Here is a 23,443-nt window from a genome sequence, read left to right as displayed (position 1 = left end):
TTTCAATTCATGAACACTAATATCTTTTCGTTTATTGTGTTTTCTTCAATTTATTTCATCAAAGTTTTGTAGTTTTAAGTATACAGATCTTTCACCTCTTTGGTTAAATTTATTCCTAAGTAGTTTATTTCTTTTGTAGTTACTGTAAATTGTATTATTTTCTTGATTTCATTTTTGGATAATGTGTTGTTGGTGTATAGAAGCACTACTGATTTTGGTGTGTTGATTTTTTTTTTTTATCATAAAGTTTAATTATGATTCAGAAAAAATCGAGCAAATAACTTTCTCTGAAAAAAATATATTGACTCTGTATAGACCACAGTTATTGGGGGAAAGGGCTGGTAGGTTAAATTACCCTATTTTCTATTCTGAAAATGATATCAATAGAAAGTCCCTTTTCCAGTCTGAGTATAAAGATACATATGCCCAAAATGGCTGAGAATAAATACAACAGGAAATGCAAAAGCTGTAAAGCTAAGGGCATGCAAGAGAAAATCTCAAAAATACCCAAAGTGGCAACAAGGAACGTTTGGCTGGAATTTGAAATTCTTTCAGTCACCTTTCTCTTTTGCTCCGTGTTTCAGGATGCGCGTGAACTCGATGTAATTGAAATTCCCCTTTTTGTCAATAGGTGCTTCTCTGTACAGTTCATCCACTTCCTCATCCGTAAACCGATCCCCCATGGTTGTCAGCAGCTCTCTCAGGTAATCTTCCTGAATGGTGCCAGTTGCTTCTTCATCAAAGCAAGCAAAAGCATTTCTGATGACATCTTCAGGATCCGTGCCATTTAACTTCTCACCAAACATGGTAAGGAACATGGTGAAATTGATGGGGCCTGGAGCCTCATTCATCATGGCATCCAGATACTCATCAGTTGGATTCTTCCCCAGTGAAGCAAGCATATCATGCAAATCTTCCTTGTCGATGAAACCATCTCTGTTCTGATCAATCATGTTGAAGGCCTCTTTGAACTCCTGAATCTGTGACTGGTGAAATGTGGCAAACACATTGGATGTTGCATGCTGAGGGCGCTTCTTGGTCTTGGTCTTTGCTCTTTTGCTTGACATGGTGGTGGTTAAATCCCGGCACAGCTACGAGAATCCGAGTACCTCTGCGAGCCCCTCGCTGCCGCTACTACACCACCCTACTACCGATTTTGTATCCTGCAACTTTACTGTATTTGCTTCTGAGTTCTAACAGTTTTTAGGGATTTCTATATATAAGATCATGTTGTCAACAAATAGACACAATTTCACTGTTTCCTTTCCTATTTGGATGCCTTTTATTTCTTTCTCTTGCCTAATTGCTCTGGCAAAGATTTCCAGTACATATGAAATAGAAGTGGTAAGCGTGGGCATCCTTGTCTTGTTCCTGATCTTTGAGAAAAAGCTTCCAACTTTTCACCATTGAGTATAATGTTAGCTGTGGGCTTGTCATACATGGCCTTTATTGTATTGAGGTATATTTCTTCTAAACCTAATCTTTTGAGAGTTTTTATCATGAAAGGATTTGAATTTTGTCAAATGCTTTTTCTGTATGTAATAAGATGATCATATGGTTTTTGTCCTTTATTATATTAATGTAGGGTATCATGTTTATTGATTTGCTTATGTTGAGCCATCCTTATATTCCTGGGCCAAATCTCACTTGATCATGGTGAATGATCTTTTTATATTCTTGCCTGGTTTTGGCATCTGAGTAATGCTGCCTCATTTAATGAGTTTGTTAGTAATCCCTCCTCTTTATTTTTTTTGAAGAGTTTGAGTAAGATTGGTATTCATTCTTTAAATATTTGGTGGACTTCAGGAGTGAATCCAGTAGGTTCTGATCTCTTCTTTGATGGGAGACTTTTTATTATGGCTTTGATCTCATGATTCATTATTGGTTTGTTGAGGTTTTCTATTTTTTCATGGTTCAATCTTGGTAGGTTGTATGTTTCTAGAAATTTATCCATTTCTTCTAGGTTTTCCTATTTGTTGGCATATAGTTAATCATAATAGTCTCTAATGATTCTTTGTATTTCTGAGATCTCAGTTGTTATTCTCCTTTTTCATTTCTGATTTATTTATTTGGGTCTTCTCTCTTTTTTTTCTTAGTTAGTCTAGCTAAAGATGTGTTGATTTTGTTTATCTTAAAAAAAAAAACCCAACTTTTTGTTTCATTGATTTTATGTATTGTTCTTTTAATCTCAATTTCATTTATTTCTGCTCTAATCTTTTTGTTTGTTTGTTTTGTTTTGAGACAGTCTTGCTCTGTCACCCAGGCTGGAGTGCAGTGGTGTGATCTCGGCTCACTGCAAACTCCACCTCCCAAGTTCAAGTGATTCTGCTGCCTCAGCCTCCCGAGTAGCTAGGATTACAGGTGTGTGCCACCACATCCAGCTAATTCTTTTGTATTTTTAGTAGAGATGGGATTTCACTGTGTTGGCCAGAATGGTCTCAATATCCTGGCCTCGTGATCCGCCCACCTTGGCCTCCCAAAGTGCTGGGACTACAGGTGTGAGCCACTGCGCCCAGCCTGCTCTAATGTTTATTATTGCTTTCCTTGTATCAATTTTGGGTTTGGTTTGTTTTTGCTTTTCTCATTTCTTGAGGTGCATCTTTAGGTTGTTTGTTTGAAGTCTTTCCACTTTTTCGATATAGGTGTTTATTATTATAAACTTCCCTCTTAAGGTCAGGCATGATGGCTCAGGCCTGTAATCCCAGCACTTTGGGAGGCTGAGGCGGGCGGATCACCTGAGGTCGGGAGTTTGAGACCAGCCTGACCAACATGGAGAAACCCTGTCTCTACTAAAAATACAAAATTAGCCGGGCATGGTGGTGCATGCCTGTAATCCCAGCTACTCGGGAGGCTGAGGCAGGAGAATCACTTGAACCCAGGAGGCGGAGGTTGCAGTGAGCTGAGATCGTATCATTGCACTCCAACCTGGGCAACAAGAGTGAAACTCCGTCTAAAAACAAACAAACAAACAACAACAAAAAACTTCCCTCTTAATATGACTTTTATCATATCCCATAGATTTTGTATTCTCATTTCCATTTGTTTCAAGATATTTTAAATTTTCCATCTTAATTTCTCTTTTTTTTTTTTTTTTTTTTTTTTGAGACGGAGTCTTGCTCTGTCACCCAGGCTGGAGTGCCATCTTAATTTCTTAATTAACCCATTGGTCATTTGAGAGTATGTTGTTTTATTTCCATGTGCTCGTGTAGTTTCCAAGGTTTTTCCTGTTATTGTTCACTAGTTTCCTTTCACTGTGTTCAAAGAAGATACTTGACACAATTTCTATTTTTTAAATTCGTACTTGTTTTGTGGTCTAAGATATGGTCTATTCTGAAAAATGTTCTATGTGCTGATGAAAAGAATGTGTATTCTGCAGCAGTGGGTATGTTCCATAAGTGTCAGTTAGATCTAGTAGGTCTAGTGTGTAGTTTAACTCCACTGTTTGTTGATTTACTGTTAGGATGATCTGTCCATTATGGAGAGTTGGGTGTTAAAGTCCCCACTAATACTGTATTACAGTCCATCTCTCACTTTAGATCTATTAATGTTAGCCTTATATATTTGGGAGTTCTGGTGTTGGATGCATAGATATTTATAATTGTTATATTCACTTGCTGAATTGGCCCTTTTATCATTATATAGGTTTTTAGTCTTTGACTTGTAGTCTATTTTATCTGATATGACTATAGCTATTCCTGCTTTTCTTTGGTTTCCAGTTGCATGGAATATCTTTTTCCACTCCTTTTCATTCTCTGTGTCTTTATAGGTGAGATGGGTTTCTTGAGGGCAGCATATAGTTGGGTTTTATTTCTTTATCCATTCAGCTACTTGGTGAATTTTATTTTTTTGTATTGATTTTATTTATTTATTTTTTTGAGATGGAGTCTCCCTCTTTCACCCAGGCTGGAGTGCAGTGGCTCAGTCTTGGCTCACTGCAACCTCTGCCTCCCAGGTTCAAGTGATTCTCCTGCCTCAGCCTCCTGAGTAACTGGGATTACAGGCACATACCACCACGCCCAGCTAATTTTTTTGTATTTTTAGTAGAGACAGGGTTTCACCATGTTGGCCAGGCTAGTCTCAAACTCCTGACCTCAGGTGATCCACCCGCTTCAGCCTTCCAAAGTGGATTACAGGCATGAACCATCGCACCCAGCCAAATCTTTAATGCTAGATCCCTGCCTCCTTTTTGGCTCTAGGTGGCACCTTAAGCTCAGGTTCACCTTGGCTCTAGTAAATGGTCAGAGCACTGCCTGTCCCAAATAGGGGAGGTCCCAAATGGATTATCCTGGCAGTGAGGGAAGGCTGTCTAGGGGTTCATGCCCAGGAGACCTGGGGGACATAGCTCCTACAGCCACTCTTATGTCTTCTTTGGCTGAGTTACAGAGCAGAGTCCCACCTCCTCTGTTTCAGGGATATTTCAGGGATATGTCTGTCTTCAGGGGTATTTCTGCGTTCAGGAAGTTGTGATACTACCCGCGGGTTAAGACAAGGACTGGTTTCTGGCTAGGAAACCCAAGAAAGTGGGGAATCTGACTACTTCAGTTTTACTTTTTCCAGCGTAGAAACCGTAAGTTGAGAGATTTTCCAAACAGTGGGTGCCTGGCAGATTGAGGGGAAGGGCATTGTGGATGCGGAAGTTCGATTCTCCTACCATCTGCTCAGAGTGTTTCCACTTCTCGGTGGCCTTGGGAACTGACTCATCCTCATGCTGGAGTTCTGCATTGTTGCAGGTGCAGACCTCAGTGCTGTATATTTCTTTCCGTTTCTTTGTTGCGGGGAGAGAAGCCAGCTTGCCTCTATGCCACCATTTTGGAACAGGAAACTCCTTAAGATTCTAAGTTTAAAAACAATTTTGGAGTTATTTATTCCAATAGGTATCAAGATGTTAGAAGTTAGTACCTTTGACACATATGGAATATTGAGTTTGATGTGCTATAGTTCTGACCCATGTGACCCTTATCTTGATTCAAGGGTAACAATATACATCTCAAAGCTATTGGTCCCAGACATACTCCATTAAGTCTTCTAACTCAGCACTTGTAATACTATAGGACTTATTTACAAATGTGTCTGTCCTTCTCTACTAGACCAAAGGCCTCTGAAAACAGGGACTATCTTTGTATTCTTAGGACCTAGGACATTTCCTGGAATTGGTAAGTATTTGCTGAATGAATAAGTAAAAGAATGAATGACTAGACAATTGAAAACAGTTGTAGCTCAAGGAAAGACATAAATTACTGGATATCAAGACACACTACTTGGCAGTTCTACTTTTGACAAAATTGGAAAAAACCCCAAAAACCCACTCATATAGCTTGGAAATAATCACCTCTCTGAGACCAAACAAGTCTTACAGCAACACTGACCAACAAGCAGGATCTACTGTCCAGTATCTTGGGAAGAAACATCTAGTAGGTGATATAAACCAGAGAAGAAAGTAATCAGCCTCCATCTTGGTTTCAGAATATGATTTTGTTCATTGAAGTCCCTCTTGCTGACTTGCTTACCAGACAGACTATGGACCTGATCTGAACATGTACTATTTTCTGCATCTCTCTGTATTTGGCTACTTGTCCGCTTGGACTTTTGGAACATAATTGCTTTTCTTTCACTCAGATGCTCTCTTTAGGCTTGACTCTTTGCCATAGGAAACTTCACGTTACTTCGCTGAGCCTCAGATTTGCTCATCTTTCATATGGGGCTAGAATCATACATGGCAAACAGGGCTGTTGAGAATGAGGCACATATGTTAAAACACTGAATATTTATTCATTCTCAAATATTTATGGAGTACCTGTCCATAGATACAGTAATATATGAGATATACTCCTTGCCCTCCAGGAACTCACTGCTGAGTTAATCAGATAGAGAAGAAAAAGGGCAATGACAATACAGTGTATTAAGGAAGAAGCTATGAGGCATATACAAATTTCTTGGAGATTACACAGGTGGAAATAGTTTACTAAAATCTGGCTGTTCAAGAGCAGTCTAAAGGTCTGCTATCCTGATGTGCAGCCAAGAGCCTCTTTGCCACAGCCTACCATGAGGCCAAGAGCCCAGCTACAGCTATATAAAGATGAAGGGAAAAGACAGCACAGCAGCCGTAGCAACCCGAACTTCACATTAAAGGCAGGCCCAATAGGAAGCACACATCTTACCTCTCCTCTGCGAATATGGATGCTCCTTATAATGCGCTCTAAGAAGCCAATCTGCTGTGTGAGACGAAGACTATTTTCCTGTAATTGCTTATTTTCTTTATCCATGTAAAGTACCCTAAGAATGGCATAAATCAGTGGCATGATTAGAAATTTCTGTATCATTACTAAAAACCCAAAACTACATTCCCACTGGCTCTGGATCTTAGACCACTGTCCAGATTTTAGAAGCAAGTTTGACAGAATAATTCCCACCATATTCCAAGACCAAGTGTGATATCAATACTGAGTGTCAACTTAATTGGATTGAGGGATACACAGTATTATCCTGGGTGTGTCTGTGAGGGTGTCACCAAAAGAGATTAACATTTGAGTCAGTGGGCTGGGAAAGGCAGATTCACCCTTAATCTAATCAGCTTCCAGTGAATATAAAGCAGGCAGAAAAATGTGAAAAAGAGAGACAGGCCTCGCCTCCCAGTTTACATCTTTCTCCCATGCTGGATGCCTCCCGCCCTCGAACACAGGACTCTGAGTTCTTCAGTTTAGGGACTCAGACTGGCTCTCCTTGCTCCTCAGCTTGCAGACAGCCTATTGTGGACCTTGTGATCATGTAAGTTAATACTTAATAAACTCCTCTTTATATACACACACACACACACACACACACACAGAGTCTCCTTTACATATACATACATACATATATATACACACACACATGGGAGTGTGTGTGTGTATGTGTGTGTGTGTGTGTGTGTGTGTGTATATATCTCCTGTTCTGTCCCTCTAAGAGAACCCTAATACACAAAGTAAAAGTTAATAAGATTTTGGGCTGTACATGGTTATTAAATACATGTACAAGAGTATTAATTCTAGCCCTTGAAAAATTTAAGGAAGGCTATGATCCCATTTAGGGATGGGAATGAAACAAGAGAGGCTCTGTATCCCTTCAAATATTGTAGCTACATAGCTTATATCTGGTTCTGTTCTCATACTGATCTGCTTCTGATTTCTTGTGAAGTAGAAATAGTAGTAGCAGTAGCAGCAACCATGTTTCAAATACTTGCCATGTACTTTATGCAATGTAACCTACCCACACCATAAGCACTTAAAACTTTTCATGTATTAGCTCATTTAATATGCATAGCAACCTGATGAAATATAAACTGTTGTGACAAATCTGAGCCTCCATTTCCTTATCTGTAAAATGACGAAATACTCCTTGGAAGAAACTTACTCTAAGGAAAACATTCAAGTCCAATCCAGGTGATTGTGTCATCAGTAGGGCAAGGTAGAAAGATTATTCATGTTAATACAAAGGTAATGAGTTAATTGTGTTAGATCCTGACTGTCAGAAGCTATGACAGTTTGAGAAGAGCAGTGATTTATATGGGACATCTAAAAGGGAGACACAGAGAGTAAAAGATCATCAGAGATTCTCCAAGCCTGCCCAGAGATGTGTGCCCAAAGGAGTGGACAAGAACATTCCAGTCTGCTTGGCAGTCCTCTCCCCAGACTATGGTGCTATGGTCTAGGGCCAGGCTGCTGAGGTCCACATGCTGCTCTGTCACTGACTGGGCTGGGTGAGTTCCCTCACCTCTCTAGACTTTGGCTTCCTATCTGTAAAATAAGGCTAATAGTGCCTCTCTTCTGGGATTGGTGTTAGGATTAAATGAATGAGAGAGCTAGCATATAGTAATTGCTCAGACAAATCTTAATCATTCCAATTATTATTGGTGACATTATTTGTTAACATCAACCCACTCTCTTTGATTATAATTAAAGTCTCCTATGAAGAAGAGAATGCTCAGGCTGGCTGAAATGTAACTTATTTTCTGCTTATAATATTTCTCATTAAAAATTAATACACTGGTATCCTGTGGATTTCATGAATTTAAGTTACTTCTGTGAGCCTAATTCTCTCTTATTCTACCTTGATTCCATAGGTATTGAATAATAAAAATGTGGATCAACACACACAAAATGACAGGCCAGAATGCACACAGCCAAGTCCTCAGTGAGGCAATGACATTATGAAACAGCCTATCTAAATAGCCAACCAGCCTCCTCCATTATATTTTTCTCTTTGATTTAACAATTTCTGCCACTTGTATGATCTGCTGAAAACAGCAGACAGCAGAGCGAGAGTTATAGGGTAGGCTACAAACTCAAAGGACAGCCTCTAGAACCATCTCTTTGTTGAGGGAGAAACATCCTGTTGTGGAGTTCATTGGCTCCAGGCAGGATGGCACCTACCTGCTCTGGATGGAAGATATCGTCCATTTGTTGCTGTGGATCAACTGTTCTTGCTCTATGACTTGCTCCTGAAGTTTCCTTTTTTCTAGAAGCAGGGTATCATTTTGGGCAGTGATCTGGTCCTGTATTGCCTTCTCCTAGGGATTAGAAAGTCTCCTAATTACCACAGCAGGAGAATGATAAATTTAAGAGCATAAGCCTGTTTCTAAATCTAGCAGAAATTTTCCCATATTTACTTTTTTTTCTCCTGTCCCCTAGTCTGTTTCTACCTGTTTGCTGACATTGTCATTCATTGTAGCTAAATAGTTTTTCAGTTTTCGAGAGATTACTTTATGTCATATATATATATAATTTTTTTTTTTTTTTTCTTTGAGATGGAGTCTCACTCTATCACCCAGGCTGGAGTGCAGTGGTGCTATCTTGGCAAGCTCCACCTTCCAGGTTCACGCCATTCTACTGCCTCAGCCTCCCAAGTAGCTGGGACTACAGGCGCCTGCCACCACGCCCGGCTAATTTTTTTGTATTTTTAGTAGAGACGGGGTTTCACCGTGTTAGCCAGGATGGTCTCTATCTCCTGACCTCGTGATCCGCCCGCCTTGACCTCCCAAAGTGCTGGGATTACAGGCGTGAGCTACCGCGCCCGGCCTATGTCATGTATTTTTTTTTTCTTCTTTTTCATGACCCTGAAAGTAGTGAGATCATGTTTTTTATTTTGTTTTGTTTTGTTTTGACATGGAGTCTTCCTTTGTCACCCGGGCTGGAGTGCAGTGGCACAGTCTCGGCTCACTACAACCTCTGCCTGCCAGGTTCAGCCTCAGTCTCCTGAGTAGCTGGGATTACAGGCATCCACCACCATACCCAGCTAATTTTCATATTTTTAGTAGAGACAGGGTTTCGCCATGTTGGTCAGGCTGATCTTGAACTTCTGACCATAAGTGATCTGCCTGCCTTGGCCTCCCAAAGGTTTGGGATTACAGGTGTGAGCCACTGTGTCTGACTGTGGTTTTTTGTTTGTTTGTTTTTATAGACAAGGTCTAGCTCTGTCATCCAGACTGGAGTGCAGTGGTACAATCATGGCTCATGGTAAGCTCACACTCCTGGGCTCAAGCGATCATGTGCCTCAGTCTCCTGAGCAGCTAGGGCTACAGGCATGAACCACCACAGCTGGCTAATTTTTAAGTTTTTTGTAGAGTCGGATGCCGGGTGCCATGGCTCACACCTGTAATCCCAGCACTCTGGGAGGCTAAAGTGGGAGGATTGCTTGAGCCCAGGAGTTCGAGACCAGCCTGGTCAACATGGTGAGACCCCGTCTCCACACACACACACACGAAAGCCACATGTGGAGTTCAAGGCCGCAGTGAGCTAGGATCGCACCATTGCACTCTAGCCTGGGTGACAGAATGAGACTCTGTCTCAAAAAAATTTTTTTAACGTAAAAAATAAAATAGTAGAAACAGGGTCTTGCTCTGTCGCTCAGGTTGGTCTCAAACTCCTAGCCTCAAACTATCCTCCTGCTTCAGCCTCCCAGAGGACTGGGATTACAGGCATGAGACACTGTGCTCAACCTATATGTTTCTTTTAAATAAGATACTAATGTAGGTCATTCAGAAAAGACTGGTCATCTATTGTTATTATTAATTTTAGAGAGTTTCGCCCTTTCACCCAGGCTGGAGTGCAGTGGTGTAATCTTGGCTCACTGCAACCTCTGCCCCCTGGGTTCAAGCAATTCTCCTGCCTCAGCCTCCTGAGTAGCTGAGATTATAGGTGCCCACCACCATGCCCAGCTAATTTTTGTACTTTTAGTAAAAGTAGGGTTTTGCCATGTTGGCCAGGCTGGTCTCGAACTCCTAACCTCAGGTGATCCACCCACCTCAGCCTCCCAAAGGGCTAGAATTACAGGCATGAGCCACCACGCCTGGCCAGCCATCTATTGTTAAAGACCTATAGGATGTAGATTAGATGATGTTCTGGAAAAACTATTCCAGATTTTAAAGTCCGTCTCAGAGACCCTGCAATATCTAATGGTAGTCTCACCTGCTATAATTTAAAGACATTGAATTAATAATGTATTGGTAAGGATTGAGAATAGAAGCAATCATCTCACAGATAAATCCTAGACAGCTTTAACTGGATTAAAAAGTGTACTGCATGAGGAAGGTGACTGACAGCTTGTCCTTGGGAAATACTGTATTTTTTAAAACAAACAAAAATTCCAGACACATGCTGTGATAATAAGATAAAATGGGAAAGTGTAGTTTGAGTGGTCACAAAAGAAATCTCAACTGACTCATTATATAAAGAAAAAGCTGAAGGAATGAAGCCAAAATAAGTGGCATTACGTTTTGGAGACTTAGAAGGCAAATCTGGCATTTTTATGCTCAGTGCTCTGGTCCTTAGGCCCTAAAATACATAAAATAAGAATACCTAGGGTTGTACTACTGTGGCATTAAAAGCTCTAACATCAGTCTTCTCTAGGCTAAATAGTTCTAATTTGGTTAACAATTTCTCATGTGAACAATGAGTCCACCAAAAAATCTAAGAGTTTTTTTTTTTTTTTTTGAGACGAAGTTTCACTCTTGTCACCTAGGCCGGAGTGCAGTGGTGCAATCTTGGCTCACTGCAACCTCCACCTCCCTGGTTCAAGCAATTCTCCTGCCTCAGCCTCCCAAGTAGTTGGGATTGCAGGCGTGAGCCACTGCACCTGGCCCTTCTAAGAAATTATATACCAAAAACAGGAAAATAACATCTACGAAAAATTTATATGTGCCAAGTGCCACTTTAGAAATTTTATGTTTTAATATTCACAGAAGACTGGTGTATGTAGGGAAGGGATTATTTCCCTCATTTTACAGACGAGGAGAGTGATACACAGAGACTTGTCCAAGCTTACAGGCAGGGCTATAATTTGAATGCAAGTCTATCTAAGGCCAAAGCCCACAGTACCCTTCAATGGCAGTGAGCAAAAGATCTAATTATTCTCTCAGCCTCTGCTTATTTGGGAGCTCCAGCATATTTTATGAAGACCCGTGCTTCTTTGGGTAGGTGCATTAGTTTCCTAGGGCTGCCATAACATTTTCTCATAGTTCTGAGTGGTAGAAATCTGAAATTACATTGTTGTCAGGGTTAATTACTCATGGGGGCTCCAAGAGAGATTGTGTTGCATGCCTTTCTCCTAGCTTCTTGTGGTTGCCAGCAACCCTTGCTATTTCTTGGCTTGTAGCTGTATCATTCCAGTCTCCGACTTCATCATCATGAGGCATTCTTCCCCTGTCTGTGTCTGTCTGTGTGTTTTCCCCTCTTCCTGTAAGGACAGCAATCATCTTAGATTTATGATTCACCCTAATCCAGGATAATCTCATCTTAACTAAGTATATCTGCAAAGACCCTATTTCTATATAAGGTCACATTCTGAGGTTCTAGGACATGAATTTGAGGGGACACTATTCAATCCAGTATAGTCAGGAAGAAAGCGAGCATGCCTGTTGAAAGGAGAAGACTGTTTTTCCAGCCTAGAAGCAAAATGCAAAAGTATGAAAAAGAACTGATAATACAGAAATAGGCTGATGATATGTCTGATGGATCCATGAACTAGGGTTGCTACTTTTTTTTCCTTTCTTTCTCTTCTTATTTATTTATTTATTTGAGATGGAGTTTTGTTCTTGTCCCCCAGGCTGGAGTGCAATGACATGATCTCGGCTCACTGCAACCTCTGCCTCTTGGGTTCAAGAGATTCTCCTGCCTCAGCTTCCTGAGTAGCTGGAATTACAGGCTTGTACCACCATACCTGGCTAATTTTTTTGTATTTTCAGTAGAGATGGGGTTTCACCATGTTGGCCAGGCTGGTCTCGAACTCCTGACCTCAGGTGATCCGCTCACCTTGGCCTCCCAAAGTGCTAGGATTACAGGTGCAAGCCACCGTGCCCAGGGTCGTCGTCGTCGTCTTTTTTTTTTTTTGCCCATGGGTACTACTAAAATGGATTGCTACTTTTTCTTATACACTTTCCATCGTCTTTTCCTAGTTCTAAGCTGGATCTCAGTCTCTAAAAGTTTGACAAAGTAACGGCAAAAAAGGAGGAGTGCAAACATCCAACTTATTTTTCTTCTTTCACTATAGTTTAGAGTATCAAGAGGATTTTTTATTTTTGTTAGACACAGAGCGTCTCTATGTTGCCCAGGCTGGAGTGCAGTGGCTATTTATAAGCACAATTATAGCTCACTGTAACCTTGAACTCCTGGCCTCAAGCAATCCTCCCGCCTTGGCCTCCCAAAGTGTTGGAATTACAGGCATGGACCATTGCACCCAGCCAATTTTTTTAAAACTAAGAATGCAGTATTTGTGACCCACCTGTTATACTCCAAAAATGCTTTATTGTGTATAGGCTGGGAATTCTTGACCTAGAGTCCCAGGATAGTTGAAGGAATCACTGAAATTACATTAATGGTTATGGTATCCTTGGCACATAGTGGTGGTATGAAAATTTGTTGAATGTGGAAATTAATATTTTAGGAGTGATGACAGAGTTCTCAAAATTCTGAAAGGGCTAGTGATCCCAAGAAGGGAAAACCTTACTGGCCTAGTCAGTTACTCTCCATCTTGAAATTATGTAGTTTAATAATCCCATAACCATTCTGCATTTGATTCTATTCATTTGCCCCATTTCCTTCTTATTCATACACCACTAAGTCACAAGGGCAGTAAGACAAACATAAATAAACCATGGACATTTAGAAAAAAGCTTGAGGGCAAGGACTGATACAGGAGTAAGGATCACCTATTTTCACTGCCATTTAAAACTGACACTGAAGTCTGAGGCAAAATGAGGGCTCCACAAAGCAGAAATGAGTTACTGAGAGTGGTTTGGGAGTCTGTGCTCGGGGGTGTTCAAGAAAAGGCATTTCCATCTGAAGGCAAGACACTGATCATAAGTTGGCAGTACAGAGTATTTTTAGTATTCAGTTCCATTTAGCAGCACTAGAAGTCTTATGTACTTTTGGTCAGGGCTTAAAGAATTACTCACTGAAAGATGGTGCAAAGAAAAGAAATGAAAACAAGGACTACGAAGGGGTCACAAATAATTTTTAAAACGAAAGGGCTTTCTCCAAATGGTTGACCATGGGAATCACCAGTGAGCTCTTCACCTTTTATTTTTTCCTCACCTTTTCTATTTTATGTTGCAGGATTCCAATTTCATCTTCAAATTCATTAATTCTCTTATCTCGTAGTTCTACTTCATTCGTTAAACGATACTTGACTTTTTGAAGCTTGATTTTGTGTTGCTGATGTTTCTCATTATAGTTTCTGTAAAAGTAAATTTGAGTTTAGACACATCTGAAATTTCTTTTGCTTCCTCAACATGCACCTTTCTTGGGTTTCCTCTTCTTGCTTAAGTCAGGGGCCTGGCACTGGATGTAGATACTTACCCTGCCTCACATCTTCCTGCCCTCCATTTCAGGGAGTGGGCCAAGGATAACTCCCTACATAACATCAGCTTTAACTACTGCTGTGGACTGTGGACTCAAGTATTTGGCTTATCTTGGTCTTTTTTGTTTTTTCTTCTTTTGTTTTTTAGACGGAGTCTTGCTCTGTTGCCCAGGCTAGAGTGCAGTGGCACAATCTCGGCTCACTGCAACCTCCGCCTCCCGGGTTCAAGTGATTCTCCTGCCTCAGCCTCCCGAGTAGCTGGAATTACAGGCATGCACCACCATGCCCAGCTAATTTTTTGTATTTTTAGTAGAGACGGGGTTTCTCCATGTTGGTCAGGCTGATCTCGAACTCCCGACCTCAGGTGATCTGCCCGCCTTGGCCTCCCAAAGTGCTGGGATTACAGGCGTGAGCCACTGCGCCCGGACTACCTTGGTCTTGTGCTGATGGTTGTGGTATAACTTCAGCATCTGAGTTTAATTTAGGAAACTCCTTGATTTCTGATCCCTGACATCTAAATTCTGACTCCTGTTCCACCAATTCAGTCATTAACTTAAACGTTCCTCGTTCTTGGCTGTATCTTGGACAGTGATCTACTAACTTCAATTTTATCTAATTTCCAGATAACTGGGCCTGTTCTCAGTCCTTGCATTGAGTCTGGACCTCTTCTTCTTTTTTTGACACAGGGTCTCACTCTGTCACCCAGGCTGGAGTGCAGTGGTATAATCATGGCTCACTACATCCTTGACCTCCTGAGCTCAAGCAATCCTCCCACCTCAGCATCCCAAGTAGTGCACACCACCACACCTGGCTAATTCTTTTTTATTTTTTGTAGAGATGGGTGTTTTACATGTTTCCCAGGCAGGTCTTAAACTCTGTCTCAAGCTATCCTCCTGCCTCAGCCTCCCAAAGTGTTGGGATTACAGGCATAAGCCACCCAGCAAGTCTGGACTTCTAAAAGCCAGTTCCATGTAGGTCACTGTTCAAGACTCTGATTCTTAGATACATCTGAGTTATGGCCAATAAGCACATAAAAAGATGCTTAACATTACTAGCTATTAAGGAAATGAAGATCAAAAGCACAATGAGATACCGCTTCACACACACTAGGATGGCTAGAAAAAAATGACAGATAATAACAAGTGCTGGCAAGGATGCAAAGAAATTGGAACCCTTATACACTGCAGGCAGGAACATAAAATAGTATAGTGTCTTTGGAAAATAGCCTGGCAACTCCTCAAATGGTTAAACATAGAGTTGCCATTTTTTTTTTTTGAGATGGAGTCTCGCTCTGTTGCCCAGGCTGGAGTGCAGTGGCGCAATCTCAGCTCACTGCAAGCTCTGCCTCCCGGGTTCATGCCATTCTCCTGCCTCAGCTTCTCTAGTAGCTGCGACTACAGGCACCCACTACCACGCACGGCTAATTTTTTATATTTTTAGTAGAGAGGGGGTTTCACCGTGTTAGCCAGGATGGTCTCGATCTCCTGACCTTGTGATCTGCCTGCCTCGGCCTCCCAAAGTGCTGGGATTACAGGTGTGAGCCACCACACCTGGCCTAGAGTTGCCATTTGACCCAACAATTCTACCTAGGTGTATATATTCAAGATAAATGAAAACATATGTCCACACAAAAACTTACACACAAATGTTCATAGCAGCATTATCCATAACAGCCAAAAGGTGGAAACCACCCAGATTGCCATCAACTGATGAGTGGATAAACAAATAGAGTATATCTAGGCAGGCATGGTGGCTCACACCTGTAATCCCAGCTCTTTGGGAGGCCAAGGCAAGTGGATCACTTGAGGTCAGGAGTTCAAGACCAGCCTGGCCAATGTGATGAAACCCCATCTCTACTAAAAATACAAAAATTAGCTAGGTGTGGTGGTGGGCGCCTGTATTCAGGAGGCTGAGGCAGGAGAATCACTTGAACCCAGGAGGCAGAGGTTGCAGTGAGCCGAGATCACGCCACTGCACTCCAGCCTGGGCAACAGAGGGAAACTTCATCTCAAAAAATAAACAAACAAACAAACAAAAAAACCAAATAGAGTATATCCATACAATGTCATAAAAAGAAAGGAAGTACTGATACATGCTACCATGAACCTTGAAAGTATTATTTTAAGTAAAACAAGCCAGGCACAACAGACCAAATATTGTATGATTCCATTTATATGAATTGTCAGTAATAGGCAAATTTAGAGAGAAAGAAAGTAGATGAGTGGTTGCCTAGTCTGGTGGTGGGGAGGGAATTGGGGATAGGGTGATAGCTAAAGAGCATGGGGTTTCTTTTAGGGTAATAAAATGTTCTAATGTTGATTGTGGTAACAATCAAAACATGGACAAAAACCATTGAACTATACACTTTAAATGAGTGAATTGTATAATATTTGAATTATATTGCAATAAAGCTGTTTAAAAAACCAAACAAACAAAAATCTAAGTTACCATTTCAAGCTACTATAACATCTAATCAGAGTAAACGACAAAGTAGATTAAAGCATCCATACTACCACTAGCCAAACCTCTTGGAGTATGACTGTGATACAAACAAAAAGAATGTTGTTCTTTAAAATTACGGAGAAGCTTCACTATGAACCTACTGGATGTGATTACACCAAATAACTCTAAACCAGCCTCTGTACTGTTCACATTTTAGGCCTGATAAATATTTGTTGTAGAAAGCTATAATGTGCACTACAGAATGCTTAGTAGCATCACTGGCCTCCACCCACCAGATGCCAGTAGCACCTCCTACAGTGGTAACAACTAAAACGGTCTCCAGACATTGCCAAATGTCCCTTTGCCCTGGAAGGCTGTAAATTTTTTTTTTTTTTTTTGAGACAGTCTTGCTGTGCAGCCTTGATCTCCCCAGCTCAAGTGATCTTCCCACCTCAGCCTCCTGAGTAGCTGGGACGACAGGTGTGCATCACTATTGATATGGTTTGGCTATCTCCTCACTGAAATCTTATCTTGTAGTTCCCATAATCCCCATGTATCATGAGCAGGAGGTGATACCTGGTGGGAGGTAATTGAATCATGGGGGCGGTTGCCTCCATACTGTTCCATTGATAGTGAGTGAGTTCTCATGAGATCTGATGGTTTTATAAGGGGTTTTCCCCCTTTTGCTCAGCACCTCTCCTTGCTGCCGCCATGTGAAGAAGGACGTGTTTGCTTCCCCTTGTGCCATGATTGTAAATTTCCTGAGGCCTTCTCAGCAATGCTGAACTGTGAGTCAATTAAACGTCTTTCCATTATAAATTGCCCAGTCTTGGGTATGTCTTCATTAGCAGCATGAGAACTGCCTAACACAACTATGCTCAGTTAACTTTTAAAACAATTTTTGGTAGACACAAGGTCTCTCTATGTTGCCCAGGCTGGTCTGGAACTCCTAGCCTCAAATGATTCTCCCACCTCGGCTTCCCAAAGTGCTAAGATTACAGATATGAGACACGGAGTGTGGCCTGGAAGGCTGTGATATTGACAAAGATATATTTGGTCTCCCTCCCAGTTTTCTGGTGAAAACACACACACACACACACACACACACACACACACACACACACACAAACAACAACAAAAAAACCCTCTTAAGTCCTTGGAATCTTCTCTGGAGTAATAAGTGTCTTTTGTATGTTGATGAGATGACTGGTGTCTGGAGGCCCTTAGAGAGCTCCAGGATACTAAGGCAGGATTAGAGAGTTGGGGCTTCCAGGCCCAAACCCTTATCATTCAGGGAGGGGAGAGGATGAAGGTTGAGTTGAATCACCAGTGGCCAAGGATTTAATCAATCATGCTGAGAAAAGAAAAATAACTCAGAGCAGTCTAAGCTATGTGAAGTGTGCAAAATTCATCAGGCCCAAAGACACGAGTATAGAACATCAGTCATTACCTGCCCCCATTCAGTCTTTTTATAACTGAATTTGCTTGGGGGTGACTGTTTTAAAGTCATTTTGTTTCTGACTAGCTGCCTCACTTGTTATTTTCTGTTCTTGAAATTTGTGATACAAATAATAATGTATAGCTGGCCAGGCGTGTTGGCTTACACCTGTAATCCCAGCACTTTGGGAGGCAGAAGCGGGCAGATCACTTGAGGTCAGGAGGTCAAGACCAGCCTGGCCAACACGGCAAAACCACATCTCTACTAAAAATATAAAAATTAGCTGGGCGTGGTGACGCACATCTGTAATCCCAGCATCTCAGGAGATTGAAGCACCAGAATTGCTTGAACCTGGGAGGCAAAGGTTGCAGTGAGCTGAGATTGTGTACTGCATTCCAGCCTGAGCAACAGAGCAAGACTGTCTCTGAAAAAAACAGAACAATGTATTGCCAATCAATGTATAGCTCATGCTATTTATTTATTTACTTTTTTTTTTTTTTTTTTTTTTGAGATGGAGTTTCGCTCTTGTTGCCCAGGCAGAGTGCAATGGCGCGATCTTGGCTCACCGCAACCTCCACCTCCCAGGTTCAAGCAATTCTCCTGCCTTAGCCTCCCAAGTAGCTGGGATTACAGGTGTGCACCACCACACCTGGCTAATTTTGTATTGTTAGTAGAGACAGGGTTTCTCCATGTTGAGCCTGGTGGCGAACTCCTGACCTCAGGTGATCTGCCCGCCTCGGCCTCCAAAAGTGCTGGGATTACAGGCGTGAGCCACTGCGCCCAGCCTTATTTACTTATTTTAAGATAGAGTCTCACTCTATCGCCCAGGTTAGAGTACAGTGACATGATCTTGGCTCACTGCAACCTCCACCTCCCAGGTTCAAGCAATTCTCCTGCCTCAGCCTCCTGAATAGCTGGGATTACAAGCGTGTGCCACCACACCCAGCTCAACCACAGCAGGATAGGGCACTGGTCAGAGTAATGAGGCCCCCTTTCTAGGCCCTAGCTCTTGGACAGCATTTCTAGACATACCCTAAGCCATAAGGAAGCCTGCTCCCTTGAAGGGAAGGACCCAGTCCCGGCAAGATTCATCGTCTGCTAATTGAAGAGCCCTTGGGCCCTGAATAACCAGCAGCAATACCCAGATACTATATCAAGGGCCTTGGGTGAGACTCTGAGACTTGCTGGATTCAGATGACAGCACATTCCCAGCTGTGGTGGCTACAGGGTGAAACTCCTGCTTGAGAAAAGTGGAGGGAAAATTAAAGGGGACTTAGTCTGACAGCATAGGTATCAGCTTTGCCACAGTAGGGTAGAGCACCAGGAAGGCTCTTGGGTCTATGACTCCAGGACTTGGCTCTTAAGCAGCATTTTTGTATATGCCCCAGGCCAGAAGGGAGCCCACGATCCTGAAGGGTGAGTACCAAGTCAGGCAGCATTCACCACAAGCTGACTTAAGAGACACTGGGCCTTAAGGGAACATTGGTGGTAGTCTGGCAGTACTCCCCATGGACCTGTGATTGTAGTGGCCATGAGGTGAGGCTCCTCTACCTTTGGAAATGGGAAGAAAGAGTGGAAAGGACTGCATTTTTGGGTTTGAGTACCAGCTCAGCCACAATACAACAGAACACCAGGTGGACTTCTCAGGTTTTTTTATTCTAGTCCCTGGCTCCCAGATGGCACCACTGGACCTGCTTGGGGCATGGGGGAACTCGCTGCCCTGAAAGGAAGGACACAGGCCTTGCTGGCTTTGCATCTGCTGATTGTGGAGCCCAGGGACTTCAGCGGTCATAGGTGGTAGCCAGGGAGTGGTTACAGCAGGACTTGGGAGAGACCCAGTGCTGTGCTGGCTTCAGGTATGACCCAACATAGTCCTAGTGGTGGCCATAAGGGTGCTTGTGTCATGCCACCCCCACTTCCAAGCGGCTCAGAACATAGAGAGTCCATTTGTCTGGGAGAAAGTAAGGGAAGAGAACAAGAGTCTCTGCCTAGTAATCCAGGGAATTCGTCCAGATCTTTTCCAAGACCATTAAGGCAGTACCTCTACCAATTTGCAAGAACTTACTGGGCTTGGGGAATCTCCTAAAGCAGGTAGAGCTTAGATGACAACACCCAAGTACTTTTGAATATCTGGAAGGTCTTCCCAAGAAGAATGGGTACAAATAAGCCCAGACTGCAAAGACTATAATAAGTATCTAACTCTTCAATGCCCAGACACAGATGAACATCTATAAGTATCAAGACCTTCCAGGAGAACATGACCTCACCAAATGAACTAAACAAGGCACCAGGGACCTATCCTGGAGAAACAGATACGTGACCTTTCAGACAGAAAATTCAAAATAGCTGTTTTGAAGAAACTGAAAGAAATTAAAGATAATACAGAGAATGAATTCAGAATTTTATCAGATAAATTTAACAGAGATTGAAATAATTAAAAAGAAGAGGAAATTCTGGAGCTGAAAAATGCAATAGGCATACTGCAGAATGCATTAGAGTCATTTAATAGCAGAATTGATCAAGCAGAATTAGTAAACTTGAAGACAGACTATTTGAAAATACACAGGGCCAGGTGCAGTGGCTCACACCTGTAATCCCAGTACTTTGGGAGGCCGAGGCAGGCAGATCACCTGAGGTCAGGAGTTCAAGACCAGCCTGGCCAACATGGCAAAACCCTGTCTCTACTAAAAATACAAAAATTAGCCAGGTGTGGTAGCATGCACCTATAATTCCAGCTACTCAGGAGGTTGAGGCAGGAGAATTGCTTGAACCTGGGAGGCAGAGGTTGCAGTGAGCTGAGTTCATGCCACTGCACTCCAACCTGGGCAACAAAGAGAGATTCCATCTGGAAAAAAAAAGAAAAGAAAAAGAAAAGAAAAGTAAATACAAAGGCAGAGGAGACAAAAGACAAAAGGAATAAAAAAGAATGAAGCACACCTACAGGATTTGGAAAATAGCCTCAAAAGGGCAAATCTAGCCAGGCACGATGGCTCATGCCTGTAATCCCAACAGTTTCGGAGGCCAAGGTGGGCAGATCACCTGAGGTCAGGCATTCAGGACCAGCCTGGCCAAGATGGTTAAACCCCATCTCTACTAAAAATACAAAAATTAGCTGAGTGTGGTGGTACATGCCTGTAATCCCAGCTACTTGGGAGGCTGAGGCAGGAGAATCGCTTGAACCCAGGAGCTAGAGGTTGCAGTGAGCTGAGATTGCAGCACTGCACTTCAGCCTGGGGAACAGAGCCAGACTTCGTCTCAAAAAAAAAAAAAAAAAAAAAAAAAAAAAAAAAAAAGTAGGGGGGCGTATCTAGGAGTTATTGGCCTTATAGAGGTGATAGAAAAAGACATAGGGGACTGTGCACTGACTCATGCCCGTAATCCCAGCACTTTGGGAGGCTGAGGCTGGTGGATCACAAGGTGAGGAGTTCAAGACCAGCCTGGCCAATATGGCAAAACCCCATCTTTACTAAAAATACAAAAATTAGCTGGGTGTGGTGGCACATGCCTGTAGTCCCAGCTACTTGGGAGGCTGAGGCAGAAGAATCTCTTGAACCTGGGAGGCAGAGGTTGCAGTGAGTCAAGATCATGCCACTGCACTCCAGCCTGGGTGACAGAGTGAGACTCCATCTCAAAAAAAAAAAAAAAAAAAAAAAAAAAAAAAAGAAAAGAAAAAGAAATAGGAGTAGGAAGTTTATTCAAGGTGATAATAACAGAGAACTTCCCAAACCTAGAGAAAGATATCAATATCCAAGTACAAGAAGGTTATAGAACAACAAGAAGATTTAACCCAAAGATTACCACAAGGCATTTAGTAATCAGACTCCCAAAGGTCAAAAATAAAGGATCCTAAAAGCAGCAAGAGAAAAGAAACAAATTACATACAATAGAGCTCCAATATGTCTGGCAGCAGACTTTTCAGTGGAAGCCTTACAGGCCATGAGAGAGTGGCATGACATATTTAAAGTGCTGAAGGAAAAAACTTTTACCCTAGAATAGTATATCCAGTGAAAATATCCTTCAAGCATGAAGGGGCATGAAGGGGAAATAAATACTTTCCCAGACAAACAAAAGCTGAGGGATTTCATCAACACTGGCTCTGTCCTACAAGAAATGCTAAAGGGAGTGCTTCAGTCAGAAAGCAAAGCACGTTAATGACTAATAAGAAATCATCTGAAGGTATAAGACTCACTGGTAATAGTAAATAGAAAACCACAAAATATAACATTGTAACTGTGGTGTGTAAACTACTCTTAAGCAGAAAGACTAACCAATAAAGCAATAAAAAATAATGACTACAACAATTTTCAAGACATAGACAGTACAATAAGGTATAAATAGAAACAACTAAAAGTTTAGAAGTGGAGGGATGAAGTTAAGGTATAGAGTATTAGTTTTCTTTTTCCTTCTTTGTTTATACAAACCATGTTAAGTTGTAATCACGTTAAAATAATGAGCTATAAGATAGTGTATTAGTTCGCTTTCAAGCTGCCGATGAATACATACCCAAAACTGGGAACCAAAAGAGGTTTAATTGGACTTACAGTTCCACACAGCTGGGGAGGCCTCAGAATCATGGCGGGAAGTGAAAAGTACTTCTTACATGGCAGTGGCAAGAGAAAATGGGGAAGAAGCAAAAATGGCAACCTCTGATAAACCCATCAGATCTCATGAGACTTAGTCACTATCACGAGAATAGTATGGGAAATACCGGCCCCCACGATTCAATTACCTCCCCCAGGTCCCTCCCACAGCATGTGGGAATTTTGGGATGAAATTCAAGATGATATTTGGGTGGGGACACAGCCAAACCATATCATTCCACCCCGGCCCCTCAAAATCTCATGTCCTGACATTTCAAAACCAATCATGCCTTGCCAACAGTCCCTAAAAGTCTTCACTCATTTCAGCATTAATCCAAAAGTCCACAGTCCAAAGTGTCATAGGAAACAAGGCAAGTCCCTTCCGCCTATGAGCCTGTAAAATCAAAAGCAAGCTTATTACTTGCTAGATACAATGGGGGTACAGGTATTGGGTAAATACAGCATTCCAAATGGGAGAAATTGGCTAAAACGAAGGGGTTACAGGGCCCATGCAAGTCTGAAATCCAGTGAGGCAGTCAATTTTAAAGCTCCAAAATGATCTCCTGTGACTCCAGGTCTCACATCCAGGTCAAACTGATGCAAAAGTGGGTTTCCATGGTCTTGGGCAGTTCCATCCCTGTGACTTTGCAGGGTATAGCCTCCCTCCTGGCTGCTTTTATGGGCTGGCATTGAGTGTCTGCGGCTTTTCCAGGCATATGGTGCAAACTGCCAGTGGATCAACAATTCTGGGTTCTGGAGGATTGTGGCCCTCTTCTCACAGCCCCACTAGGCAGTACCCCAATAGGGACTCTGTGTGGGGGCTCCAACCCCATATTTCCCTTCCACACTACCCTAGCAGAGGTTCCTACCCCTGCAGCAAACTTTTGCCTAGGCATCCGGGCATTTCCATACATTTTCTAAAATCTAGGTGGAGGTTCCCAAACCTGAATTCTTGACTTCTGTGCACCCACAGGCTCAACACCACATGGAAGCTGTCAAGGCTTGAAGCTTCTGCCTTCTGAAGCTATAGCCCGAGTACTATGTTGGCCCCTTTCAGCCACAGCTGGAGTGGCTGGGACACAGGGTACCAAGTCCCTAGGCTGCACATAGTATGGGGACCCTGGGACCAGCCCATGAAACCACTTTTTCCTCC

General features: G+C 42.3%; 2 protein-coding genes across 4 annotated transcripts in view; both read right to left on the bottom strand.

The window, feature by feature from the left end:
- The window catches only part of LOC112622766 (coiled-coil domain-containing protein 30), a 117,512-nt gene that overhangs the window by 4,131 nt on the left and 89,938 nt on the right, over positions 1-23,443 (bottom strand). For both annotated transcript variants that reach the window (XM_025382590.1, XM_025382599.1), the window contains 4 exons: positions 13,566-13,707; positions 8,409-8,545; positions 6,159-6,273; positions 4,652-4,834 (listed from right to left, as the gene is read on the bottom strand). In XM_025382590.1, the coding sequence (XP_025238375.1) occupies positions 4,652-4,834; positions 6,159-6,273; positions 8,409-8,545; positions 13,566-13,707 (577 nt within the window). The remainder of the gene's footprint in view (positions 1-4,651; positions 4,835-6,158; positions 6,274-8,408; positions 8,546-13,565; positions 13,708-23,443) is intronic.
- LOC112622840 (myosin regulatory light chain 12A-like) lies at positions 235-1,151 on the bottom strand. 2 transcript variants are annotated; one of them, XM_025382818.1, is made up of 2 exons: positions 858-1,151; positions 235-713 (listed from the first exon to the last, which is right to left on the bottom strand). In XM_025382818.1, the coding sequence occupies exons 1-2, from the start codon at positions 1,065-1,067 to the stop codon at positions 552-554; spliced, it is 372 nt and encodes a 123-aa protein (XP_025238603.1). In that variant the 5' UTR covers positions 1,068-1,151; the 3' UTR covers positions 235-551. The 2 variants fall into 2 exon arrangements, with proteins under 2 accessions (XP_025238603.1, XP_025238594.1); XM_025382809.1 differs by having other exon boundaries at positions 235-1,151.

This window comes from Theropithecus gelada, chromosome 1, assembly GCF_003255815.1.
Source record: "Theropithecus gelada isolate Dixy chromosome 1, Tgel_1.0, whole genome shotgun sequence".
NCBI lineage: Eukaryota > Metazoa > Chordata > Mammalia > Primates > Cercopithecidae > Theropithecus > Theropithecus gelada.
Note: the sequence above shows the minus strand (reverse complement) of the source record. Positions and strands in the feature narration are given on the sequence as shown.

Bases quoted from the DNA above. Each gene is read 5' to 3' on its own strand.
- LOC112622840 (XM_025382809.1), bottom strand. From the start codon at position 1,067: ATGTCAAGCAAAAGAGCAAAGACCAAGACCAAGAAGCGCCCTCAGCAT.